The 25735-nt window shown below is 41.1% G+C and overlaps 1 protein-coding gene across 3 annotated transcripts in view; it reads left to right on the top strand.

The window, feature by feature from the left end:
* The first annotated feature begins 6455 nt into the window (after positions 1-6455).
* The window catches only part of LOC137285154 (zinc finger ZZ-type and EF-hand domain-containing protein 1-like), a 93325-nt gene continuing 74045 nt past the window's right edge, over positions 6456-25735 (top strand). For 2 of the 3 annotated variants that reach the window (XM_067817376.1, XM_067817378.1), the window contains exons 1-10: positions 6507-6645; positions 11086-11122; positions 14940-15024; positions 16126-16207; positions 16516-16587; positions 22392-22536; positions 22864-22928; positions 24646-24769; positions 24936-25044; positions 25310-25375. In XM_067817376.1, the coding sequence (XP_067673477.1) occupies positions 6589-6645; positions 11086-11122; positions 14940-15024; positions 16126-16207; positions 16516-16587; positions 22392-22536; positions 22864-22928; positions 24646-24769; positions 24936-25044; positions 25310-25375 (842 nt within the window). In that variant the 5' untranslated portion in view covers positions 6507-6588. Of the gene's footprint in view, positions 6646-11085; positions 11123-14939; positions 15025-16125; positions 16208-16515; positions 16588-22391; positions 22537-22863; positions 22929-24645; positions 24770-24935; positions 25045-25309; positions 25376-25735 lie in introns of all 3 variants that reach the window. The other variant, XM_067817377.1, reaches the window with a different exon arrangement.

Raw genomic sequence — 25735 nt, 5'->3', positions numbered from 1 at the left:
TTCTCGTTGAATAATTAGCCCGGCGTCAACCAATCACACTTCGCCTTTGTAGAAGCGCTCGAAGCTGTTTGAGTTGGGAGTCAAAATTACGTTCTGGTTGTGTAGAAATAATTTAGACAGGTATTCTAATATCGTATCGAAATAGTTATAATGGTTAGCAAAAATCGAAACTAAGGAGTCAGATTCGATTTTCGATGAATCGAACCGAATTGCTGCAGTCCTACTCGGTTATAACCAGGAGGTACACAGAAGTCCGTAAAGCAAAGTCAAACTTTGTTCATATATTTCCTGATGAAGCACACATTTCGGATGTGGTAGTTGGAAGTAAGTGCTACAGATATTGTATATGTGCCTTTCTATTCACATTGTACAATCAAATACAAATAACACATACAGATCCAGTAAAACAGGAACAGATCCTCTATCAATGTCAGTAGTTCAGTGGCGGACATTTAACACGCGAGCATGGGCAGTTTCAGTGCTGAGACTATGAGACGTCACATTCCAAATGATACCTCAATCTTTGCGCAACAATTTGTTCAAGAACTCATATGAGTCTGACATAGCTGTGCCATGGTGTTTGTGGACAGCTGAACCAGTCCTCCTCATTTATCCCCCAGGTCCTCGACTTTTTTTCTGGTATACCGAGTCAGAGAGTCAAATATTTTTGTGGGTTTCTTTTTCCCTAAAAGGGAATGTAAGTCTGCAACATGTTTTTTTGTGTATTTTAAACAAGGGTTTTACAGTTCACTCGGTCATGAAATGTTCAGACCTGAGCGATGTCTGAAATATAGATAAGGTTGGTGACAGCCTGATGTTTGGTGGTATGCCGTTCTACGTGATGACTGTCCTGGGAAGGAAACTTTGGGAGAAGAGTTCCTAGTTCCTTCTTATTTGTGCAAAGTCGTTATTTGATTATCCTCTGGTACGAATGCGATTTCCATATATGTAGTTATGTAGGTCGGTAACGATGATGGTTTTATGACCTTGTCGAAAACTGTGGCTCTGACTCCCCTGAGTTTGGAGGTTTTCCCATCCAAGGTGTTGCATCTTCGTCGTACCCCAGCCTTGACTGTAACCAGTGTAATTACTACACAAAATGCAAATCTACCTGCTCGCCTCCGTACCTTCTCCAAAGTATTTACTAGATGTTATTGATAAGGGTCCCAAACTGTGGGGCATACTCCATGATAGGACGAGCAAGAGTGGTATAAGCGCATGCCCTCACTTGTTCGAGGCAAGCTGTAAGGTTGTGCCTCAGGAAACTTACAGTTCTGGAGGCCTTGGCCGCGGTGCACTGGATATGCGTCTTCTGAGAACGGTCACTTGAGATGTTGACGCCCAGGTATTTGGCAGTTTGAAAGGTTTCTAAGTTAAATGCATGAAGGTTGCACGAGTAACGAAATATCTTCCCTTTCTTGGAGATGTGCATGGTTACGCATTTGGATGGATTAAAAACCATTTGCCATGACCTTTCCCACAGGTTCTTCTGCAGTCTGATGGATTTTGTATGTGTCTAAATATGACGCAATCATCTGCAAAACGTTCGGTGGGTTGTTGATGTAGATCAGAAAGAGTAAAGGGGCAACAACCGTACCCTGTGGCACACTAGATAATACATCAGGCTCAGAGGATTGCATCCTATAGAGAACAACTGTTTGTTTCCTGTTATTCAGGAAGTCTTCTCGCAGTGTGTTGTTACGAATGCCGTAGTGATGAAACTTACGGATTAACCATTGATGCAGGACTTTATCGATGGCTTTTGAGAAGTCAAACAGTTTCATGTCCATCTGCTTCCCTTGGTCTACTGTCTGAACGAAATGATGGGTGGTCTGGACCAACTGGGTTTCGGAACAGCGGCTCCTGTTCGTAGACTTCCCGGGTCGTGTTTAGATAATTAAGAAAAGATGTTTTGACCTTGGCGAACAGGCCGAGGACATCAGCTGGTACCAACAACTTTCCAGATGAACTTAGAGCGTTCGTCCCAGAATGCTGCTGTGGCTGTCTTCCCTGGAACCAAGAGGCGTTGTTGTTTTTTTCCACTACACACAGTGTATATGGTCCAAAAGATCGGACTAGAAACTGAATACAAACACGATGAGGATCGATGTAACCAAGCTTGTGAGACCTGTTAGCTTGCACTTCCCCTTGTGCACGAGGACAAAGTTGAAGACGTTTGGATAGACGTCATGGTTAAATGCTCTTCAATGTGAAAAGGCAACACACCTAATGGACTATGTCACGTCAACCTGAATCGAAGGCTCTTGGATACGGTCTATGTGGAACCACTTTGGCTATGATGGACAACGTACCAACAACAATCCTGAAGGCTGGCACAATAAAATAAACAAGTCTGCAAAGAAACCCCTAACGAACATCTGTGAACTCGTGCGTCTCATTCAGAAAGAACAGTCAATGGCTGAGGTTACGATCAAGCAGATCCACGGACATGGCAGATGACCTGGTAGGAAGTGGAAGTATCGGCAAACTGACACGAGAATCAGATATCTCTAGGATGACTTGATCGCCCAGGGACAGTGTGAGATGGACTACACAGATCACGTATCTGAACTGCTTCACGTAGGATAGACATTGCAGACTATGTTGGTACCTGAACGCTTGTTTCAAAGCTAGTTTTCAATGAACGACTGATTTATACATTTTAAACGCGTAGATCATGCTCGTCGTATGCTTTGTATTTGTTGTAAAAGTTTCGCAAATTCAGATTCCATTAAATGTTTACACCCGAGCTAATCCTTGCTCTGTTCACTGTTTGCCTGCGAGTGGGAGCTGAAACTAGCCAGAGCAGCAATAGTCCGCGATGGACTGGGGTGGTAAATCTTCATTTGTCGACTTCCCGGGCTTGAACCTTCGGAACTGATCACGATTCTGGGCATCTCTGGGTGTGATCCAGTAGGTAAGGGTAGACACGTTAGGTCCTATTTTGTATATACAGAGTTGAGGAGTTCGGCCTTACCAGTAGCATCAATACTCCACAAACCTCTTGCCTCTTTCAGGGCAGCCAGGGTCTTCTTATCGTTTACTCTTGACAAAAGAGTAAAACTTCTTGGAGTTACTGTGAAGGTGCGGACAGATGATGTCTGCCACATATGAATTGTGTGTCTTACGGATGTTTCGACCGGTATCGGTCTTCACACTCTTACATCTTGACCCGTCTGTGCCTTTACCTGTAGATTTCACTTTGTGGAATTACCGTCTCTGCGTCCTAGGAGACGATGGATGGTAGTATTCATCAAGGGCTTTGTGTGGTTGGAGCTTGTCAGTGTATGCGGGACATTATCTGACTGGATCTGTAGGATCTTTAGTTAGGAAATCCTCCCACATAGCATTAACATCCTGGAAGGATGTAACCAACAATTTTCTAACATAGGCTGTGACATCCCGATGAGGGCTTGTAATAATCGCATTTTTCCCACAAGTAGAAAAGTCGACTTGGTTTTAGACCGTCCGCCAGTACTTTTGAGTCAACGATGACAGCTTGTGTCGTGATCCCCTACTCCGGCATTTCGTTACGTGCATATTGACAACGGAGCGTGCTGTGCAATATCACTCACTAGGACATTGTTGTCTTGATCAAGTCATTCAGACGTAGAATTACTTTTGAAATCTGTCAATGCTGTCTCAAGATCCTGTCTGAATCTTGGCATATCAATGTTGGCGGCCGCGGTAAGATGTATTTAGCGGTTGGATATATACTAACGCCAGCAGCCTTTGTTGCAGAAAGACTGGTTTCATGTTAAAGTCGCTCTCATTAAATTTCATGGCCCGATGATTGAGCAAGCACACGCTCCGAAACGTTGTGTTACCCACAATAAAGAAATTGACACACATAAATAGGGCTTTTCTTATGCTTTCCACTTCTAAATGCCCTTCAAAGATTCCGCTATATGGCGACGGAGTGAAAGTAATCAAGTCTGTACCAGACAATCACTGTAGAGTATATATATATATATATATATATATAGTCTGGTTCATAATTATTGAGAATTTTTCTTCTTACTTTGAGCTATCCTAACACCTCAACTGATTCACTGATACTTAAAACTAAGTAATGGTATAAGGGAGGTAACTCATCTTGGCCTACTGAGTATAGTACAATTAGAGTTACCTCCCCTGAATTTGTAGCAGACGTCATTTTCCTCGGCACTGTCAACAATGTCTGCTGAAGATAAAAGAAGGTTTATTTTTGAGTTGTGTAATCAAGGAATTGATGATGTAAATACATTGGCAGAGAGAACAGGAACTCCTCTCTCTACTGTGTATAGGATTAGGAAGAATTTTAAAGAGGGAAAGGATTTTGGGCACCAGAAAGGAGCAGGGAGACCCAGAAAATTGGACTTCTCAGATCGTGTCCGGCTGGGAATTTTAGTGTCTAAAAAGCAAAGGGCAAGCATCTCCAACATCAGGTATGAAATGATAGAAAGGGGATCAACAGTTGTATCAAAATGTACAGTTAGAAGAAATTTGATTGATCTTGGATGGGAGAAAAAGACTGGAATTCCTTCTCCTCTCATGAAACAAGAACATAAAGACAGGTGTGTTGAGTGGTGTTTGGCACATGAAAACTTTGACTCGGAAAATGTGATTTTTACTGATGAAAGCTCAATATGGGTATATCCCAATAATGTGAAAATATGGACAAAGTCTGCGTCAGCACCGTTGTATCGACGACCTAAATACAGCCCAAAGTTTCATGTATGGGGAGGGATATCCTTATTAGGAACGACCCCGCTGAGGGTGTTTGAGGGAAATCTGACAAGTCAACGCTACACTAACATATTAGATAATTTTCTCCTTCCAAGTGCACATGTGTTTTATGGAAATGACTGGATTTTGCAGCAAGATAATGATCCTAAACACACCGCAAAACATGCCAAGCAGTGGTTTCAGGAGAAAAATGTGACTGCATTACCATTTCCTGCATGTAGTCCTGACTTAAATCCCATTGAGAACATTTGGGGGATGATGAAGGAATGTGTGAATCAAATGGGGTTGACAAAAATTGAAGACATGAAGAGAGAAGTGGTCCGATACTGGGACAGCATAACTCACGAGACACTAACCTCTCTGATAGGAAGTATGCCTACCCGTCTTAGACTGTGCCGTGAAGCTCAAGGAGACTTGATAAAATATTAAATTGTTACCTACACAACATGAAAAGGTCAGTTCACTTTCACAATACATTCAATTTTATCTGATTTGTTCTCGTTTAATAATATGAAATGCTTTAGCTATTCTCAATAATTTTGAACCATACTGTATATATGTGTGTGTGTGTGTGTGTGTGTGTGTGTGTGTGTGTGAGAGAGTGTGACACACACACACACATACACACACACACTTGTATCATACATGCTTTTATTATATCTAGTCTCCCTGCTGTTAGTGAGAACGTCAGGAAACAAGTGCTGACATAGTGCATTAATTCGATCATTAACGATATGTATACTGTAGGCCTGTTTTTTCAAGGGTCGCGTGTCACAGGGAGTTTCATTTTACAATTTAATGACAATCTGTGTCACACGAATCCCAAGAAAAGAAGTGAAAACTACATCACATATTTTTTATCTGTCAACTGTGGTTTTACAAATTTATCTCGGTGCAATCATATGTATGTTTTTGTCATGAAATAATCAACAATCAATAATAATCCACGATGCAGTTGATCATTAGTACAAAACAACACGTGTGTCACATCCGCATATATAATAAGAACACGTAGGTAACAGGCATAATTAAATATTTACTGTACCGAGTGCTCGACTATTTATTTCAGAATATATTGATACGGCATGCGTATACCGATTGTGTTAAGGCCATTCTTGTGTTTTCATTCAGTTTTCAACAAAAGACGTATGGTTACGGAGAACAGCATCTGTGAGTAATGATTTACACTGAAATGTCATATGCAATCTTCGCCATGTGCTTTTCTGAAATTTGTGACCCGTGAAGGTCCCGGGGTAGAATAGGCCTTCAGCGACCCATGCTTGCCATAAAAGGCGACTCAGCTTGTCGTAAGAGGCGACTAACGGGATCGGGTGGTCAGTCTCGCTGACTGGGTTGACGCGTGTCATCGGTTCCCAGTTGCGCAGATCGATGCTCATGTTGTTGATCACTGGATTGTCTGGTCCAGACTCGATTATTTACAGACCGCCGCCATATAGCTGTAATATTGCTGACTGCGGCGTAAAACTAAACTCACCCACTCACCCACTCACTGAAATTTGTGTTACGAAAAAGAACAGAAGAAAACGTGATCTCCATTGCATTAAATATTTGCAACATTCAATAAGAGCAGCCGCCATATATCTGAAATATTGCTGAGTGCGGCGTAAATGTAAACTCACTCACTGCTAAGACAACGGCGGACCCGAAATCACATACGTTTAACAGAATACTATTTCCGTCATGGGCAGCCAACGTGCAGAGTATTCAGAGTTGTCTCCCGTTAATACATCTTTGTCGGTGGAGGTTCATAAATCCAACTCGTTTTCCAGAAGCGATATTGCAAGCTTTTATCATAAAACAAATGAAAAAGTTACATTGTGTTGAAGTTTGATCCACGAAATGGGCAACACTGCCAGTAGTGACAGCGAAGATGAAGTACGTGTTGACAACAAAGAGGTTTGACAATTTACACGCTTATTTGTATACAGTAGTCTACAAACAGTAAGATAACTGCGAGCTGCTGGTTCTAACGAGGAAGTTCCAGAAAAGTTGCATACAAAATATAGATCTTCAGTGTCTGACTGGAATAACATTTAAATATATTTATTTGTAAATCAAAGGTTAATTAGAAAATTATCATGCCAGTCGATATAAGGAATTATTTTGTTTTTTTTACACCAGCAAGTTGACCATTAGAAATGTGAATATCATCATGATAATAATGACAGCAACCAAGGACACTAGAACTTGTTGTTATATTGACAGGGACAAACTGTGGTTTCTGTTTCTTGACAACTCCTCTTATGTATAGGCATAACACCCTGTGGTTTTGGATATGCCTAGAGTCTGGCGTCTGAATCCTGAAACAAATGAAATTTGGAACATGGTGCACATTACTGGGCACATTTTTCAGATTTACTGTGGATGGTCAAACTCACTTAGTGCAGCAAGTTAAACATTGTGTTTCTCGTTTCACTAGCTGAACTAAAACTCACTTTGACATCTTGGAGCTGAGCATGGCAAAGGAGATATCCTAAATAACCAGTACCCAACCGCGTTATGGAACCGTTTTCTGGTCTGAAGTTTTGTTTGGTATACAGCTTTCAGTTAACAACTGTTTAAGAACAGTCCATTATAATACATGTGCTATAGTCTGGTGAAAATGGTGTCCAGAGACATTTCTCACACAAATCGTAAACAGGTAGTTTATCAAATGATAATGTACATAATGGAGTAGGGGAAAATGCCCATAGCACAAGATAAAACATCTATGTTTGTTACCTGATCTCCTCCTATTGATGATGTTTTTGTTATTGTTTCCCTATGCCTGCTCAGATGATATCCAAGAAATCTTGGCTGGATTGCGACCTATGCAATGGCAGCTATAAACACTAAAATGAAAGGGCATATCATCCACATTTATCAACAAAGATGACAGCCCTTTTGTGCTTGGTATTTAAGGGACAAATGATTTTCATGAGTCACTGGCTTATTTGTCTGTGATTACACTAATTAGACATGTCAAAAGCCATATGATTTCACACATCTGTACGCATGTGTTGTAGTCCGTGTGAAATTACTATCAACAACCATTTGGTCAAATTCAGAATTAATAAAATCCCTTAACATTTCAGTAAGTTTCCAAATTGGTAGTGTTTCATGTTTTCTGCATACATACCTACAACAAAAAAGCTTGGAAAACATCAATGGTTTGGGTGTTTCACATAGGTGTAAAGTTTTAATGGTCAAATAAGATGTTGCACATATATTTATGATGTCAAGGGTTCTTTTGAAAAAAAACTACTACTTGAAAAAACTACTTATTCAACACATATGGAAAAGCACAAAGTACATTTGAGATGACCCCCTTGTGCCAGTGGCAGCACATGCTTTTCATGCCAGTGAGTCAGTGGTCCATCGTGATACCTGTCTGAGAGACCCAATTTCCATCTATAGTGTGATCTCTTGTTCTCACTGCTGTTTCAATTTTTTTTCTATCTTTTGCCTGATTTTACGAGTAACCATTCTTGCTGGATATCCTTTTACATGTCACACTGAATGCCCAGTTAGGCTGAAGTGGGTTATTTGGACATATACTATCTGCAGTTATGTAAACTTTCGGGATACAGAGTAACATCCTAAAAACATTATTTTTCTATTTCAGACGGCGCTTTAGTAGTTAAAGCATTTGCTTGTCACACTGAAGACCCAGGTTCTATTCCCCAAATGGGCACAATGTGTGAAGTCCATTTCTGGTGTTACCAGTCATGATATTGCTGGAATATTGCTTAAAACAGCATAAAACTAAACTCACACACTCACAAAAATAATTTAGTTAACAATGAGCAACTGATCAACATGGGATGGGTTAAATCTTTAAGAAAATACGGTAAAGTTGAGTTATAACAGACACATCATGCATATAGGGACTGCTAATGTTGATTCACTACCATAGTTAAATGAAGGCAGTTCGAGTAAAATTACACGTAAAGTAGCTTCACATAAAGTAGCTTGGATGATTCTCCCCAACCAAAGCAGATCATATTAGGCGTGTTTGTTATAAACATGAGTAAGTGTTAACCAAGTCATTAATGAGATCCTTCTACTTTAGTAAACCTACATACGTAGCATGTACTGTACTGCGATCTCATGCTGTGTTACACAATTTTAATATTGTTGATATATATATCAAAATAAAGGGGAAATGTTGCTCTTTCTGTAACATGATGATGGAGATTGAAAACGGACTGAACTTGCAAATGGCGAGCACTTGAAAATGGGGGAGTTTTTCAAATGTCAGTTCCACACAGTTCCCCTTAATTCATCAAAATATAAAATATACCATATGAAAGACCATCTTCTGATCTTATGGTACTCCAATTTTCATGACATTTGAAATTAGAATGGCAGCACCACGGTGCTTTGAAAATACCCTGACGAAACTGGGCACTGCCATCAAACGGTCCACGGAACGGGACCTTTGACAGACTGCCGAAGCTGAGATTCACCGCGCTAAACAAACAACAAACACCATTTTTGGATGTTATTTACTTTAATATGTTGTGGAAACATATCAGAAGAAATACCTGAAAAAGATTCAATAGTTTTTCTGTAGTATACAAATAAAGAAAATATTCCAGGGTAATTAGCCAAATCCAGTCAGTTAGTGGGAGCCAGTGGTATAGCTAGTGCAAGATAACAGTGTTTAACCAGTCTGCAAAATTAGCTCCACCTTCAATGATTGTTATTTGGAACTGATGATTCCGATGTTATAGTGCTTCAGTGTGTGTATTACATAACATGTACTACATTCACCACATCAGACCTGTATGTGTGGAGTTGAGTAATTCCCCTGGCCAAATGTGAACATTTGCCAGGAAATCTGAGCGGTGTTTCCATTGATTATGGCTATAATAAATTCATTAAGTCAACATCACATGACTGGCAAGTAAACATATGTTACCGTTGTGTAAGTTTATACCACTAAACATGGATGACAACCACAGTATGGTTGTATGGTTGTATTTTATGCAATTTGTATTCCTGAAAAACTGATTGGTCGTTGCGTTTTGAGAATAGGAACTGAACATTGATGCCAAAGTAATATGGATGCATATTTGCTGTATACTAATTAACTGAACATGCTCACTCATACTGTTTTAATTTGTATATTTGTATATTGTACATATATATATATATCATTAAATTTTTGCGAGCATGATATTTTTGCGAAAATTGCGAATGACTTAAGGTCTCAAAAATATCATGATGCAATTTGCTGGTAGAATGCAGTGAATAATCAGCAAACAACCTGTCCTATCTTCGCTTTATTATTCACCACTTCATATAAATTAACAATAGATCTAGACAATACATATATTAAGCAATGACAACGTGAAGAATGACTAATTACTAGCATTACTCCTACTCACGTCTCACATGTCAAACAATGGATACCTGAACAAAAGTCACTCAATCAGTACGTCCGATACTCCAGACAGGCGCCAACCATGCAACACACATTTCTTGGAGACTGTTTGAAAGGCCAAGGCCATCCAGCGAGAGTTGATAGCTTTCATGACACCTATCTGGAGATCAATAGCTTCGCCGACGCCGAGTAAACTGGTCCTTAATCAGTGCCAATTTATTGGAGTCATTCCATTTAATTTAATCCCTTTGAACTGTTTTAAGCTTATATGGCCTATGCAGCAAGAGTTGTTTTTAGGAAAACATCACTGATTGCATACATGCTGAAGTACTCCACTAAATTGTGTTCAAGATTAGTGACAAACTTTAATATATGAATAGATTTACTTCAGATAAAACTTTCAGATGCATGTAAGCTTTGAAACTGTCAAACTAAACTGTGTTTTGAGAATTAGGCAAGTTGCAAAAATATCGTGACACAAAAACGTCTGTTGGTCGCCACTCGCAAAAATATCATGACACAAAATTTTCGCGATTTACTGTATATATATTTATTTATGTATGTCAAAAGTTACTCATGCTCATCGTCAACAATATACAAATTAAAACAGTATGAATGAGCATGTTCAATTAATTATATATGTATATATAAACACACACACACACACATATTAGTTAAATAAGTCATAAACCCAGACATTTAATTTTTGCCACAAAATGAAATATGGCACTGAAATAGGTTTCAGTTTGCTCAGTGTGCAGTTGCTTTCTAAGTGTCTTATTCTTTTTTTGTTGGTATGCAACAGAAGAATATTCCACACAATCAAGCCATGAAAGTAATTTATAATGGTGCATGGTAATCTTCTTTTCACAGTTTAAACACAAAGATTTTATAATTATGATGATTACTTATGAGAACATGTCTGACCAGGCTCAGTGTTGACGACTCTTCCGTTAATCCATTTATAGGTCGATGATGGCTATTCCGACAGTGAACCAGAAACGGGTAAGTATATTTTCTTTCATGTTCTTTTTAGCATCCAGTAATATTACAAAACATTAATCTGCTGGTAAATCCAGAGAATGTACTTGTGTTGAGATGGTATTTGACTTGTGTAGTTGTTCTGTCATGCAGTATGATACAGTGTAGTTTGTCTCCGTTCTGTTCAGCTAAATACTAGGCCTGATACGATTCATTAGTGTATTTGATGAATAGAACTATATCAGTCATGACCAGTTCATTATCACTGTTATCAAATATTCATGAAAGTTTTAAAAAAGAGTGCTCTTTTTACTTGAATTTGATTTTGTAATAAGTGAGTTTAGATTTGCACCACTCTCAGCAATAGTCTAGCTGTGTGGCGGCGGTCAGTAAATATTCGAATCTGGACCAGATAATCCAGTGATCATCAACTTGAGCATCGATCTACACATTTGGGATACGATGACACGTCAAGCAAGTCAGCAAGCCTGACCACCAGTAATATCTTACGACAAGAATTGGTTACTGAAGATCACTTTTAACTCGCGTCATCACAGGTTAAAGTGGGTTTTATGTATCATAGCGAGACGTGCAAAATGTACTATATCCAAGCCAGGCAGCATCATAGTCAACACCCGTGTATGTTTAATTTGACAGCAATGTGGTCACATGTTATTGCCCTATTGATAACACTGTCATCTTGGTCAAAACATGTATAAAAATATTTTGTTGTGTCTCTTAATGCATTGCATAATGAATCAACTATTGACTTGTAGACCTGTTTGTTATCCAATATTCCTACTGTGTATCGTATTCACCTCACAGTGAATTCGCTGCAGCCCTAGTTAATAACTTGGACTTAGGCATAGCTTATGCTTATCATGCATATCAAATATGCCTCCTCTATCATGTTTGTAGCCTCAGAGAATGTATTTTAGACTTTGACTAGTCATATCAAAGGTCAAGGTCAGACCAGAAAATATTACTACATACAGAGATAGAAATCCAGGTTTTCAAATTATGCCATTGGGCACCAGACATATATTTTAGGGGTGTGAAAATAAGTGTGTCCATGGCTTGTGATGATCCACTTAAACATAAAACATCACGCAGTGTTCCAGATGATAACCATATCGGCTTATGTATGGACAAAACATTTGCACAATATGGTAGGAAATAATTTAGAAAATGTTGCAGATTTGCATGACAGCAATAGTGCATGGTTTTATAATCATTTGCCGACATATTTATGAGAAAAAGTATTGTTTTATTGATTATTGACCTGTTTACACAAGAGTAGCAATTTTGAGGCACACATATGAAATGAAGACTACTGATTTAATATTTAATTTCATTCAGTTCCATTACTTCTGTACTGAAAAAGTAAGGAGTATGTACTCCAGATGTTGAAATTCACACACTCTAATGCACATATTCTAACACAGTCTCAGTGTTCACAATGGTGTTTCAAAGTAACAGGACGTTGGGTCCTGTGTAACAGGACGTTGGGTCCTGTAAGTTTCAGATGTCTGACTGACCCACTGAAAATTCACAGGACCCACAGAATAAAGTTTAACAAACATTTCAGATTTGACATTTCTTATAACTGGCATTGAAATTATTAACATTATATGATAACAAACATAAAATTTCTGAACAGCAAACAAGTGTCATATGCCGCAAATAACAACTTCACACAAAGACATTGTGAAATATTCAGTCAGACACTGGAGCTGGCAGGTTGGTGATTTCTATCTGATCGCTGGTGAATCTGCCAAATTTGTCAGAGGGTCAGACACAGTCTGGAAGTCATTGTAACGCTAAAATTTCTTTGTGCAAGAGGGCTCAGGTCTTCACAGGCACTAGCTGCTATAGTATTGTTAGCTAAGACGTTTCTGGTGAACGTTATGCCTTATGCATATTAAAAATGTTTCCAATATCCTTATTGGACTGCATTGTCCTGTAACTTGTATTAAGAACATAGTACAGTGTTTATAGATCCTACTGTAGTATATGATTGTAACTGTAATATGTATGCAAATTACCACAAAAAATGTACTTCAGAAATTTTGAAAAATGTATTAGCATGCGATGTACCATACACACTTACTGAACAAGCAACACCATATTAAATATTTACGTTGTGTTGGTTACAACTGGTTGCTCTCCTGAATCTATTATTGTTTGTCATGCATGAGGCAACATTCACCTGTTACATGTTTCATGCAATTTGTCAGGTGTACTAGTCAGTTAGTCTCTGATTTATGATCTGAAATTCCCTGAAAACTGTAGGAAGTACAGTCATAATAACAACATGCCCAGTATTGGCATATGCCGAATTTCTTCTCTTTCTCTTTCCCCTTTCGCCATCTTCAGTTTTTGTGTAATAATAACTTGTTTTGTAAGCTCACAGACTACTTGTCATCTTCTTATACTATATGTGTTTTGTCAAAGATTGTGACATAATCTAATTAGAACACAGCCAGTTATTTACTGATGTGTCTGATTTCAACATTGTGTGACCATCTCATCAGAGTGTGGCGTGACTGCAGCAGCAGATATAGGATGTTGATGGATGTTTATCTACAGATATGATCAATAGGCTAGTTGGGCAGTCTTTTGAGTGGAACAGCTGGATATCCTGTTGCCATGGTTATGGGAGTTAGATGTGATGAAAGGATGTAGTTTACTGACTGCATTTTGTAACAGTGTGCAATTGTTAACTTAACAGATAACTGGCATTTAGAAGTTGCTAGAAAATGAAAGGTTGAAATGTTTGTGGAAAAGAACTTTTCACTCGTTTGTAGTACTTGTAACAACCTTTTCCAGGCTGCCTCTTGACCCTTCATCAGAAGATCAGTGAGTGCTTCTGTTGAATTCTTGCATGCGTAAGGAAAAATATAACCTTCAGACATAAAGGGGCAAAATGAACATCTGTAACAAGGATGCATCTTGAATGATTGGATGGTCGGTGACATGGGTGACGTGTGTCATCATACCCCGATGGCAAGGAACATTGCCTGTAATTTCAATTGATAGACTTCTGTGCCAGGGTTGATTTACATCATTACATCATAAAGCAGATATATTGCTGAGAACAGCATTACACACAAACAGTTTGGTTCTAGGCTCTAATCAGAACAACTAGCCTATCCTGGTCAAGTAAAATGATACCAACTAGCCTTTCCTGGTCAAATAGAATGATATTGATAACAACTAGCCTATTCTTGTAAAGTAACATGATGACAACTAGCCTATCCTGATCAAGTAAAATGATGACAACTAGCATATCCTAGTAAAGTATAATGATAACAATTAGCCAATCCTGATCAAGTAAAATGATGACAACTAGCCTATCCTGGTCAAGTAAAATGACGACAACTAGCCTACCCTAGTTAAGTAAAATGATAACAACTAGCCAATCCTGATAAAGTAAAATGATGACAACAAGCCTATCCTGGTCAAGTAAAATGATGCCGATAACTATTAGCCTACTCTTGTAAAGTAAAGTGATGACAGCTAGCCTATCCTGGTCAAGTAGAATGATAACAACTAGCCTATCCTGGTCAAGTAGAATGATACTGATAACAACTAGCCTATCCTGGTCAAGTGAAATTATAACAACTAGCCTCTCCTTGTGAAATAAATGTAAAAATTATCATTTCACCTTGTGCCTTGTGTGATCAAGTCAATTAGTGAGATATGCTTTATATATTGTCTGTTTATTAAGTTGAAAATATTCAACATTTCAAAGCAAGCTACTTGAGCATGTTGTAGTCTGTGAAAACCTGTGAACGAATAACTCTACTGTTTTCAATGACATACATTTGTTTGTTTGAAGGAGACAAAGATGGTCCCTCACTCACAGACCTCCATGCTCTCTTCAATGAACCAGGGCTACTGCGATCGGTTGCCTCAAAAATAAAGTAAGCTGAGAAAGATGACTGATAACTGCTTAATATATCAATTCCTTGATGTTTTAACTTTTTACTAGTTTGAGTTGAATATTTGCTGACTTGTTCTGTCCTGGCTACAAGTTATGGAGGGATCTGTTTATTATTATATTTGTGTATATATGGGTGCATGTGTAACATTGATATGTCTCACATTGCATGTGTTGGTCTGTGATGTTGTTGAGTTGGTTGTTTGTGTACTGTGTACCTGTTACAGGGACTCGATCCCTTACAATGTTATCCACCAGTACCACAGTGGATTCTGATGGGTGTTTGTGTACTGTGATGTCATACTGCTGTTACAGGGACTCAATACTTTACAATGTTTTCCACCTGTACCACTGTATGTTGTTTTGTACAGTGATGTCAAAATACCTGTTACCCTAGGGACCCAATCCTGACAATGTGATCCACCAGTACCACCATAGGTTGAGTTTGTGGTTTGTATACTGTGATGTCATACTGCCTGTTACAGGGACCCAATCCTTTACAATGTTTTCCACCTGTACCGCCGTATGTTGTTTTGTACAGTTATGTCAAAATACCTGTTACCCTAGGGACCCAATCCTGACATTGTGATCCACCAATACCACCATAGATTGAGTTTGTGGTTTGTGTACTGTGATGACATACTGCCTGTTACAGGGACCCAATCCTTTACAATGTTTTCCACCTGTACCACTGTATGTTGTTTTGTACAGTTATGTCAAAATACCTGTTACCCTAGGGACCCAATCCTGACATTGTGATCCACCAATACCACCATAGGTTGAGTTTGTGGTTTGTGTACTGTGATGACATACTGCCTGTTACAGGGACCCAATCCTTTACAATGTTTTCCACCTGTACCGCCGTATGTTGTTTTGTACAGTTATGTCAAAATACCTGTTACCCTAGGGACCCAATCCTGACATTGTGATCCACCAGTACCAACATAGGTTGAGTTTGTGGTTTGTGTACTGTGATGACATACTGCCTGTTACACGGACCCAATCCCTTACATTGTGATCCATTAGTACCACAGTAGATTGAGTTTGTAGTTTGCATACTGTGATGTCATGATACCTGTTACAGGGACCCAATCCCTGACAATGTGATCCACCAGTACCATGGCCACATCATCCGATGGCTCCGAGAGAGGCAGGACAGGATGGAGGTGGGTCATACACTGGGCTCACAGTTGACTGTCAGTAGAACTGGTATTTAGCTGAAGCACCCTGTAATCCTGTTTTTAATTTTATATGACCTAATTGTAGAACTCCTTTTTATAGATTTAGATCACATTTGCACCATAAGAAGACAGTGTTCCATAAGAAGACAGTGTTCCATAAGAAGACAGTGTTCCATAAGAAGACCGTGCTAATTCGTCAGAACACACAGAAATAGTTTTTGTGTTGGTATTTTTAAGATGATTAGTTTGACTACTAGTGTATCCTGATATACCAGCTATTGTACTATTTGCAGGAGAATGTTACATTGAGCCAGTTTTGTGACATGCTGATGGCAAAAGGAGTGTCCAGGAATGAGGTTGTGAAGGTAAGCTCTCAGTTAGTCGTGTTCAACACAATGTGTTGCACTGATGAAGTGTTACTCCCTGACCTCCCAACCTCACTGTTATATTGATGAAATCTTCCTCTCTGACTCCCAGCCCTGCTGTTGTACTTATGAAGTGTTCCTCCCTCACTTTGCAATCCTCTTATTGTACTGATGAATTGCTCCTCTCTGACTCCCAACCCCAATGTTGTACTGATGAAGTGTTTCTCCCAGACCTCCCAACCCTGCTATTGCACTGATGAAGTGTTCCTCCCTGATCTCCCATTCCCCTTGTTGTACTGATGAATTGCTCCTCTCTGACTCCCAACCCATCTGTTGTACTGATGAATTGCTCCTCCCTGACTCCCAACCCCACTGTTGTACTGATGAAGTGGTCCTCCCTGACTCCCAACCCCAATGTTGTACTGATGAATTGCTCCTCCCTGACCTCCCAACCCCAATGTTGTACTGATGAATTGCTCCTCCCCGACTCCCAACCCCACTGTAGTACTGATGAAGTGGTCCTCCCTGACTCCCAACCCCACTGTTGTACTGATGAAGTGGTCCTCCCTGACTCCCAACCCCACTGTTGTACTGATGAAGTGGTCCTCCCTGACTCCCAACCCCACTGTTGTACTGATGAAGTGTTTCTCCCTGACCTCCCAACCCCAATGTTGTACTGATGAATTGCTCCTCCCCTACTCCCAACCCCACTGTAGTACTGATGAAGTGGTCCTCCCTGACTCCCAACCCCACTGTTGTACTGATGAAGTGGTCCTCCCTGACTCCCAACCCCACTGTTGTACTGATGAAGTGGTCCTCCCTGACTCCCAACCCCACTGTTGTACTGATGAATTGTTTCTCCCAGACCTCCCAACCCCACTGTAGTACTGATGAAGTGGTCCTCCCTGACTCCCAACCCCACTGTTGTACTGATGAAGTGGTCCTCCCTGACTCCCAACCCCACTGTTGTACTGATGAAGTGGTCCTCCCTGACTCCCAACCCCACTGTTGTACTGATGAAGTGTTTCTCCCTGACCTCCCAACCCCAATGTTGTACTGATGAATTGCTCCTCCCCTACTCCCAACCCCACTGTAGTACTGATGAAGTGGTCCTCCCTGACTCCCAACCCCACTGTTGTACTGATGAAGTGGTCCTCCCTGACTCCCAACCCCACTGTTGTACTGATGAAGTGGTCCTCCCTGACTCCCAACCCCACTGTTGTACTGATGAAGTGGTCCTCCCTGACTCCCAACCCCACTGATGTACTGATGAATTGCTTCTCCCTGACCTCCCAACCCCACTGATGTATTGATGAATTGCTCCTCCCTGACTCCCAACCCATCTGTTGTACTGATGAAGTGGTCCTCCCTGACTCCCAACCCCACTGATGTACTGATGAATTGCTCCTCCCTGACCTCTAGACCTCACTGTTGTACTGATGAATTGCTCCTTCCTGACTCCCAACCCCACTGTTGTAATGATGAAGTGTTTCTCCCAGACCTCCCAACCCTGCTATTGCACTGATGAAGTGTTCCTCCCTGATCTCCCATTCCCCTTGTTGTACTGATGAATTGCTCCTCCCTGACTCCCAACCCCACTGTTGTACTGATGAAGTGGTCCTCCCTGACTCCCAACCCCACTGTTGTACTGATGAAGTGGTCCTCCCTGACTCCCAACCCCAATGTTGTACTGATGAATTGCTCCTCCCTGACCTCCCAACCCCAATGTTGTACTGATGAATTGCTCCTCCCCGACTCCCAACCCCACTGTAGTACTGATGAAGTGGTCCTCCCTGACTCCCAACCCCACTGTTGTACTGATGAAGTGGTCCTCCCTGACTCCCAACCCCACTGTTGTACTGATGAAGTGGTCCTCCCTGACTCCCAACCCCACTGTTGTACTGATGAAGTGTTTCTCCCTGACCTCCCAACCCCAATGTTGTACTGATGAATTGCTCCTCCCCTACTCCCAACCCCACTGTAGTACTGATGAAGTGGTCCTCCCTGACTCCCAACCCCACTGTTGTACTGATGAAGTGGTCCTCCCTGACTCCCAACCCCACTGTTGTACTGATGAAGTGGTCCTCCCTGACTCCCAACCCCAATGTTGTACTGATGAATTGTTTCTCCCAGACCTCCCAACCCCACTGTAGTACTGATGAAGTGGTCCTCCCTGATTCCCAACCCCACTGTTGTACTGATGAAGTGGTCCTCCCTGACTCCCAACCCCACTGTTGTACTGATGAAGTGGTCCTCCCTGACTCCCAACCCCACTGTTGTACTGATGAAGTGTTTCTCCCTGACCTCCCAACCCCAATGTTGTACTGATGAATTGCTCCTCCCCTACTCCCAACCCCACTGTAGTACTGATGAAGTGGTCCTCCCTGACTCCCAACCCCACTGTTGTACTGATGAAGTGGTCCTCCCTGACTCCCAACCCCACTGTTGTACTGATGAAGTGGTCCTCCCTGACTCCCAACCCCACTGTTGTACTGATGAAGTGGTCCTCCCTGACTCCCAACCCCACTGATGTACTGATGAATTGCTTCTCCCTGACCTCCCAACCCCACTGATGTATTGATGAATTGCTCCTCCCTGACTCCCAACCCATCTGTTGTACTGATGAAGTGGTCCTCCCTGACTCCCAACCCCACTGATGTACTGATGAATTGCTCCTCCCTGACCTCTAGACCTCACTGTTGTACTGATGAATTGCTCCTTCCTGACTCCCAACCCCACTGTTGTAATGATGAAGTGTTTCTCCCAGACCTCCCAACCCTGCTATTGCACTGATGAAGTGTTCCTCCCTGATCTCCCATTCCCCTTGTTGTACTGATGAATTGCTCCTCTCTGACTCCCAACCCATCTGTTGTACTGATGAATTGCTCCTCCCTGACTCCCAACCCCACTGTTGTACTGATGAAGTGGTCCTCCCTGACTCCCAACCCCAATGTTGTACTGATGAATTGCTCCTCCCTGACCTCCCAACCCCAATGTTGTACTGATGAATTGCTCCTCCCCGACTCCCAACCCCACTGTAGTACTGATGAAGTGGTCCTCCCTGACTCCCAACCCCACTGTTGTACTGATGAAGTGGTCCTCCCTGACTCCCAACCCCACTGTTGTACTGATGAAGTGGTCCTCCCTGACTCCCAACCCCACTGTTGTACTGATGAAGTGTTTCTCCCTGACCTCCCAACCCCAATGTTGTACTGATGAATTGCTCCTCCCCTACTCCCAACCCCACTGTAGTACTGATGAAGTGGTCCTCCCTGACTCCCAACCCCACTGTTGTACTGATGAAGTGGTCCTCCCTGACTCCCAACCCCACTGTTGTACTGATGAAGTGGTCCTCCCTGACTCCCAACCCCAATGTTGTACTGATGAATTGTTTCTCCCAGACCTCCCAACCCCACTGTAGTACTGATGAAGTGGTCCTCCCTGACTCCCAACCCCACTGTTGTACTGATGAAGTGTTCCTCCCTGACTCCCAACCCCACTGTTGTACTGATGAAGTGGTCCTCCCTGACTCCCAACCCCACTGTTGTACTGATGAAGTGTTTCTCCCTGACCTCCCAACCCCAATGTTGTACTGATGAATTGCTCCTCCCCTACTCCCAACCCCACTGTAGTACTGATGAAGTGGTCCTCCCTGACTCCCAACCCCACTGTTGTACTGATGAAGTGGTCCTCCCTGACTCCCAACCCCACTGTTGTACTGATGAAGTGGTCCTCCCTGACTCCCAACCCCACTGTTGTACTGATGAAGTGGTCCTCCCTGACTCCCAACCCCACTGATGTACTGATGAATTGCTTCTCCCTGACCTCCCAACCCCACTGATGTATTGATGAATTGCTCCTCCCTGACTCCCAACCCATCTGTTGTACTGATGAAGTGGTCCTCCCTGACTCCCAACCCCACTGATGTACTGATGAATTGCTCCTCCCTGACCTCTAGACCTCACTGTTGTACTGATGAATTGCTCCTTCCTGACTCCCAACCCCACTGTTGTAATGATGAAGTGGTCCTCCCTGACTCCCAACCAGTCTGTTGTACTGAATGAAGTGTTCTTTTGTGCCCCTTGATCTTGTAGTTTTGATGCCCATTCTAAGATGCTTCGGTGAAAGATCAAAGGCGCCGACAATACTTTATCAGACGATAATGTGCACTTTTTATCCCCCTGGCACGTAATGTTGGGGGATATAGTCGATGCCTCGTCTGTCTGTCCATCCATCTGTCCGTCTGTCCTTCCATCCGTAGTCACTTTGTTTCCGGAGCGTAACTCAGAAACCGTTCAATATTTTTAGACCAAACTTGATAGATATAATAATCTCAAGCTATAGTTGTGCCTTTTGCTATTTACAGAGCTTGGGCGTTTTGATTTTTTTGTTTTTCCATGGAACAGTTTGGTGTTAGTGTAATGGTGGGGTGTGTTTGGTTTCTGTAGCAGGACTCAAAAACCGTCGTATATTTTTCTGCAAAACTTAGTAGATATATCAATCAGAACCGGAAGTGGTGCCTTTTGCTCCTCAGTTTCCATGGAAACGTTTCTGACCGTCTCAAAATGGAGGGATGGGCTTTGTTCCCGGAGCAGAACAGTTCAAGTTTTTTCTGCAATATTTGGTAGATATATCAGTCAGAACCTAAAGTGGTGCCTTTTGCTATTTACAGGCTTTTGTGATTTATGATTTTCTCGGTTTCCATGGCAACATTTCGGACTTCGTCTCAAATTGACAGGTGTGTTTCGTTTCAGGCCCGTAACTCAAAAACTTCTTAATATCTGTCAGTAAAACTTTCTAGATATGTGCAGCAGACCCCAAAGTGGTGCCTTTTGCTGTTTACAGGTTTTTGTGATGTATCATTTTCTTGGGTTTCATGGAAACAATTCGGACTCTGTCTGAAAATGAAGGGATGGGCTTCATTTCCTGAGCATAACTCAAATACTTCTGAATATCTTTCAACAAAACTTGGCAGATATTTGAGGCAGACAAAGTGGTGCCTTTTGCTTTTTACAATGTTTTCACATTTTTATTTTACCTGGTTTCCATGGAAGCAATTCAGACTTAGTCTCTGAATGGAGGGATAAGCTTCGTTTCCAGAGCACAACTGGAAAACCATTTCAGATCTTTCAACAGATCTTGGCAGATATATGAGACAGATCTTGAAGTGGTGACTTTTGCTGTTTACAGATATATGGCATTTATATTTTTAATGACTTCCATGGAAAAGATTCAGACTTAATCTGAGAAAACATCAAGAAACTGTCAGATGATTTGTCCTTTCAAATATGTGGGGGCTTGGGGGATATGTCATCTTCTGATGATTCTTGTTTGCATTATGTCACAATGTAACTGACGTCACGATGGATGTCAGTTGCCATCGCCTCATACAGCCTCCCACTGTAAACTGCCTTGTCGCATCCCGTTTCTTGGTTTGCCGTTGCATCACACAGCTAACATCATTGGTGGAAACATTACGTTTAAGTTTTCCGAAGGATTAAATGTCTCCTAGGTCGACTCAAAATTTTACAGAGACATGGCAGTGTTTGCAATGTTTACATTCCCACAATGCAATTGTGGAATCTCGCATGACTAGTCAGCTTCGTTGGTCGTTGGTAGTAGAAATGAGACAGTCATATTGCCTTGCATGGTTTAAGAGAATCACACATAGTGGTAGAACGAACTGTATTTCTTAAGTATTGTACTGTAAATTTTCTCCCCCTTTGTCCCCTGGATGCTCTAACAGTAAAGGATGGTTGCCAACTGTGATGTTGTGGTACTGATAAAGTGTTCTTTCTGTACAGGCTTTCCAGCAGTTTGACACGGATGGCAGTGGTATTGCTGAAGTGTCAACCATGATGGATGCCTTGTCCACCTTCTCCTCGGGCAACGTCATGGGAGAATTAGGGAAGAACATCCGGATGCTCCAAGCCTGCTCTCTCACTGCAGGTTAGACATGTTAGATACACAGATTTATTCAGTAGAATTAGTTCTGTGATGTACTGGTGACTGCTGTCCATGAGACATTTGGACATTTTTAACACATAGCAAATCCAGTATATATTTTGTCAAGTTTTTGAAAAACAATGTCCAGATATTTGAAAGTACATTTCTGTGGTGTGGTATCTTGTAATTGTTATCTCCTGAAGAAAGTTTTGCAGAATAATGGCAGTAATAATGAAGCAAAAGGTTTGCAGAGTGAAATGTCATTATGGTTTCCTTGAATGGTTTCCTTCCACTGTCCCTGTAACCATGGTGACATTTGTCTGTGTGCAGGGTTCGTAGATGTGTATGCTGGAGACAAGAACCCCATGAGTCGCCATGGAGAGAAGATCCTCAAGGTATGCAGACACACTTTTTATCCCCCCAACATGTAATGCAGGGGGATATAGTCGACGCTTCGTCTGTCTGTCCATCTGTCTGTCTGTAGTCATTTTGTTTCTAGAGCATAACTCAATATTTCTAGACCAAACTTGACAGATATAATAATCTCAACCTATAATTGTGCCTTTTGCTATTTACACTGTTTTGGCATTTTTAGTTTTTTAGTTTTCCATGGAACATTTTGATGTAAGTCTTATGGTTGGGTGATCTTTGTTTCTGGAGCAGAACTCAAAAACCATTCAATATTTTTCTACAAAACTTGGTAGATATGTTTGGCAGACCCCAGAGTGGTACCTTTTGCTATTTACAGGTTTTTGTGATTTATTATTTTCTCGATTTCCATGGAAATGTTTCGGTCTCAAAATGGAGGGATGGGCTTCGTTTCCGGAGCAAAACTCCAAAAACATTCAGTATTTTTCTGCAAAACCAGGTAGATATATCAATCGGAACCTAAAGTGGTGCCTTTTGCTCTTTACAGGTTTTTGTGTTTTCTTATTTTCCTGGTTTCCATTGAAACAATTCAGACATAGTCTCAAAAGTGAGAGGTGTGTTTCGTTTCCAGAGCAGAACGCAAAAACTTCTAAATATCTGTCAGTAAAACTTGGTATATATATGTGACAGACCCCAAAGTGGTGCCTTTTGGTATTTACAGTTATTTGTGATTTCTTATTTTCTCCATTTCCATGGAAACGTTTTTGGCCTAGTCTCAAAATGGAGGGATGGGCTTCGTGTCCATAGCAGAACTCAAAATCTGTTTTTTATTTTTATGCAAAACGTAGATATGTCAATCAAAACCTAAAGCGGTACCTTTTGCTATTTCAGGTTTTTGTGATTCGGACTTAGTCTCAAAATGGAGGGATGTGCTTCGTTTTTTGGAACAGAACTAAAAAACCAATCAATATTTTTCTGCAAAACTTGGTAGATATATTAAACGGAACTTATATTGGTGCCTTTTGCTCTTTACAGGTTTTTGTGATGTATTATTTTCTTGGTTTCCATGGAAGCGTTTCGGACATAGTCTCAAAAGTGAGACGTGTGTTTCGTTTCCGGAGCAGAACTAAAAAACTTCTTAATATCTGTCAATACAACTTAGTAGATATGTGTGGCACACCCCAAAGTGGCACCTTTTGGTATTTACAGGTTTTTGTGATTTCTTCTTTTCTTGGTTCCCGAAGCACAACTCGAAAACCATTTCATATCTTTCAAAAGATCTTAAACTTACTCTGAAAAAAACAATAAGTAACTGTCAGATGATTTGTCCTTTCAAACATATGGGGGCCAGGGATGTCATCTTCTGATGACTCTTGTTAGTTATTTGTTGCCGGGATCAAGTTTCTGTAACACACAAATGGATATATTGTACACTGTGTCTTTGAAGAATTGAAAACTTGAACACAACCAAAAACCAAACAAGACAAATTGCAAACTATTGAAATCTCTGATCAGGCTGAAGTTGTCCAGCTGCAACTTCTCTCTCATTTCTGCCATTTCTGACCAAATATGGCGCTATTGAAATTAGGATGAAGTAATACCTTTCTAAACCATTGCATCTTGAGGTCCAACATTGCCAATAGATGTTTTATGTAAAGTAGCGTTTGGAACACACAAATAAAGAGTTATGAGATGACTGACCTTGATTGTGGATGAAATCATTGATTGAATGTGGTATTACAGTACCTACTGCGGAACCGTGCAGAAACGTCCTCACTGCCATTCCCTCATCTCAACGGCTTCAACAACACCAGCAACATGCGCATGTCAGTTCTAAAATCGACCTTCACATCACTGAAGGATGCTGGTGAGTGTCATTCTCTGTTTTCCTTGAGTGTATTGTTACTGATGTGTTAGTAGTTTTATGCTTCATGTATTTAGCTTCCATTAGTCTGTCATTACACTTGATGTGAGCATATGTGCAATGTTACTACAACTTCTTCATGACCTTGCTACTCCCTGTCTGACTGCAGCCAAGATGGAGAATGAGGAGCAGGAGCTTGCAGAAGGAGAAGAATTGAAACCCATCACCAAGTGCTTCAGTGCCATGGAGGTCTCCACAAACTCCTCAGATGCCTACAGGTAGGTCTTCATGAACTCCTCTGATGCCCTCAAGTAGGCTCTGAAGGTACCTACAGATAGGTCTCCACAAACAGATGTAATGCCTACAGGTAGGTCTATTGAAAGGCTTCTGATGTGTATTGAAAGGTCTCTTCAAACTCATCTAGCACCTTCCAAGTAACTCTCCACAAGTATCTATTATGACTACAGGTTGGTCTCCTTGAAAGCCCATAGATTCCTTTGCTTTGTTTTTCACCAGTATTTTGCATTTTGTTTTGTGTTTCAGATTAACTAATGGTGATCCATACAGCTTCTGGCAGTCAGATGGAGCTGCGAGGACCCACTGGATCAGGTACGCTTTCTATCAGCTTTTCCTTATCCTGACTCACACTATTGGCCTCTCTATCCCTTAAATGTGACCAACCAATAACCAATGACCGTTTCTCTCTGTAAACCTGTTACGATGTTTTTCCCCACAGCATGAGACATGGATGACATATTTCACTTATGGGTGCCCTCACTGTTATGTTAATATGTCATGTTATCTCCTGTAACTGGTAACTTTGTGAATGGTTATCTATACCATTGATCTATTAATCCTCTCTTTGGATATCTGGCGTTACTGTTTTAAAGAAGCATCATTGGTGGTGTATGAAGTTTGGCTTGACTTGTAGTTGTGTATAGGTTTTGATCATCTTATAGGTTGGTTGTT

Source organism: Haliotis asinina, chromosome 5 (genome assembly GCF_037392515.1).
Source record: "Haliotis asinina isolate JCU_RB_2024 chromosome 5, JCU_Hal_asi_v2, whole genome shotgun sequence".
Taxonomy (NCBI): domain Eukaryota; kingdom Metazoa; phylum Mollusca; class Gastropoda; order Lepetellida; family Haliotidae; genus Haliotis; species Haliotis asinina.
Note: the sequence above shows the minus strand (reverse complement) of the source record. Positions and strands in the feature narration are given on the sequence as shown.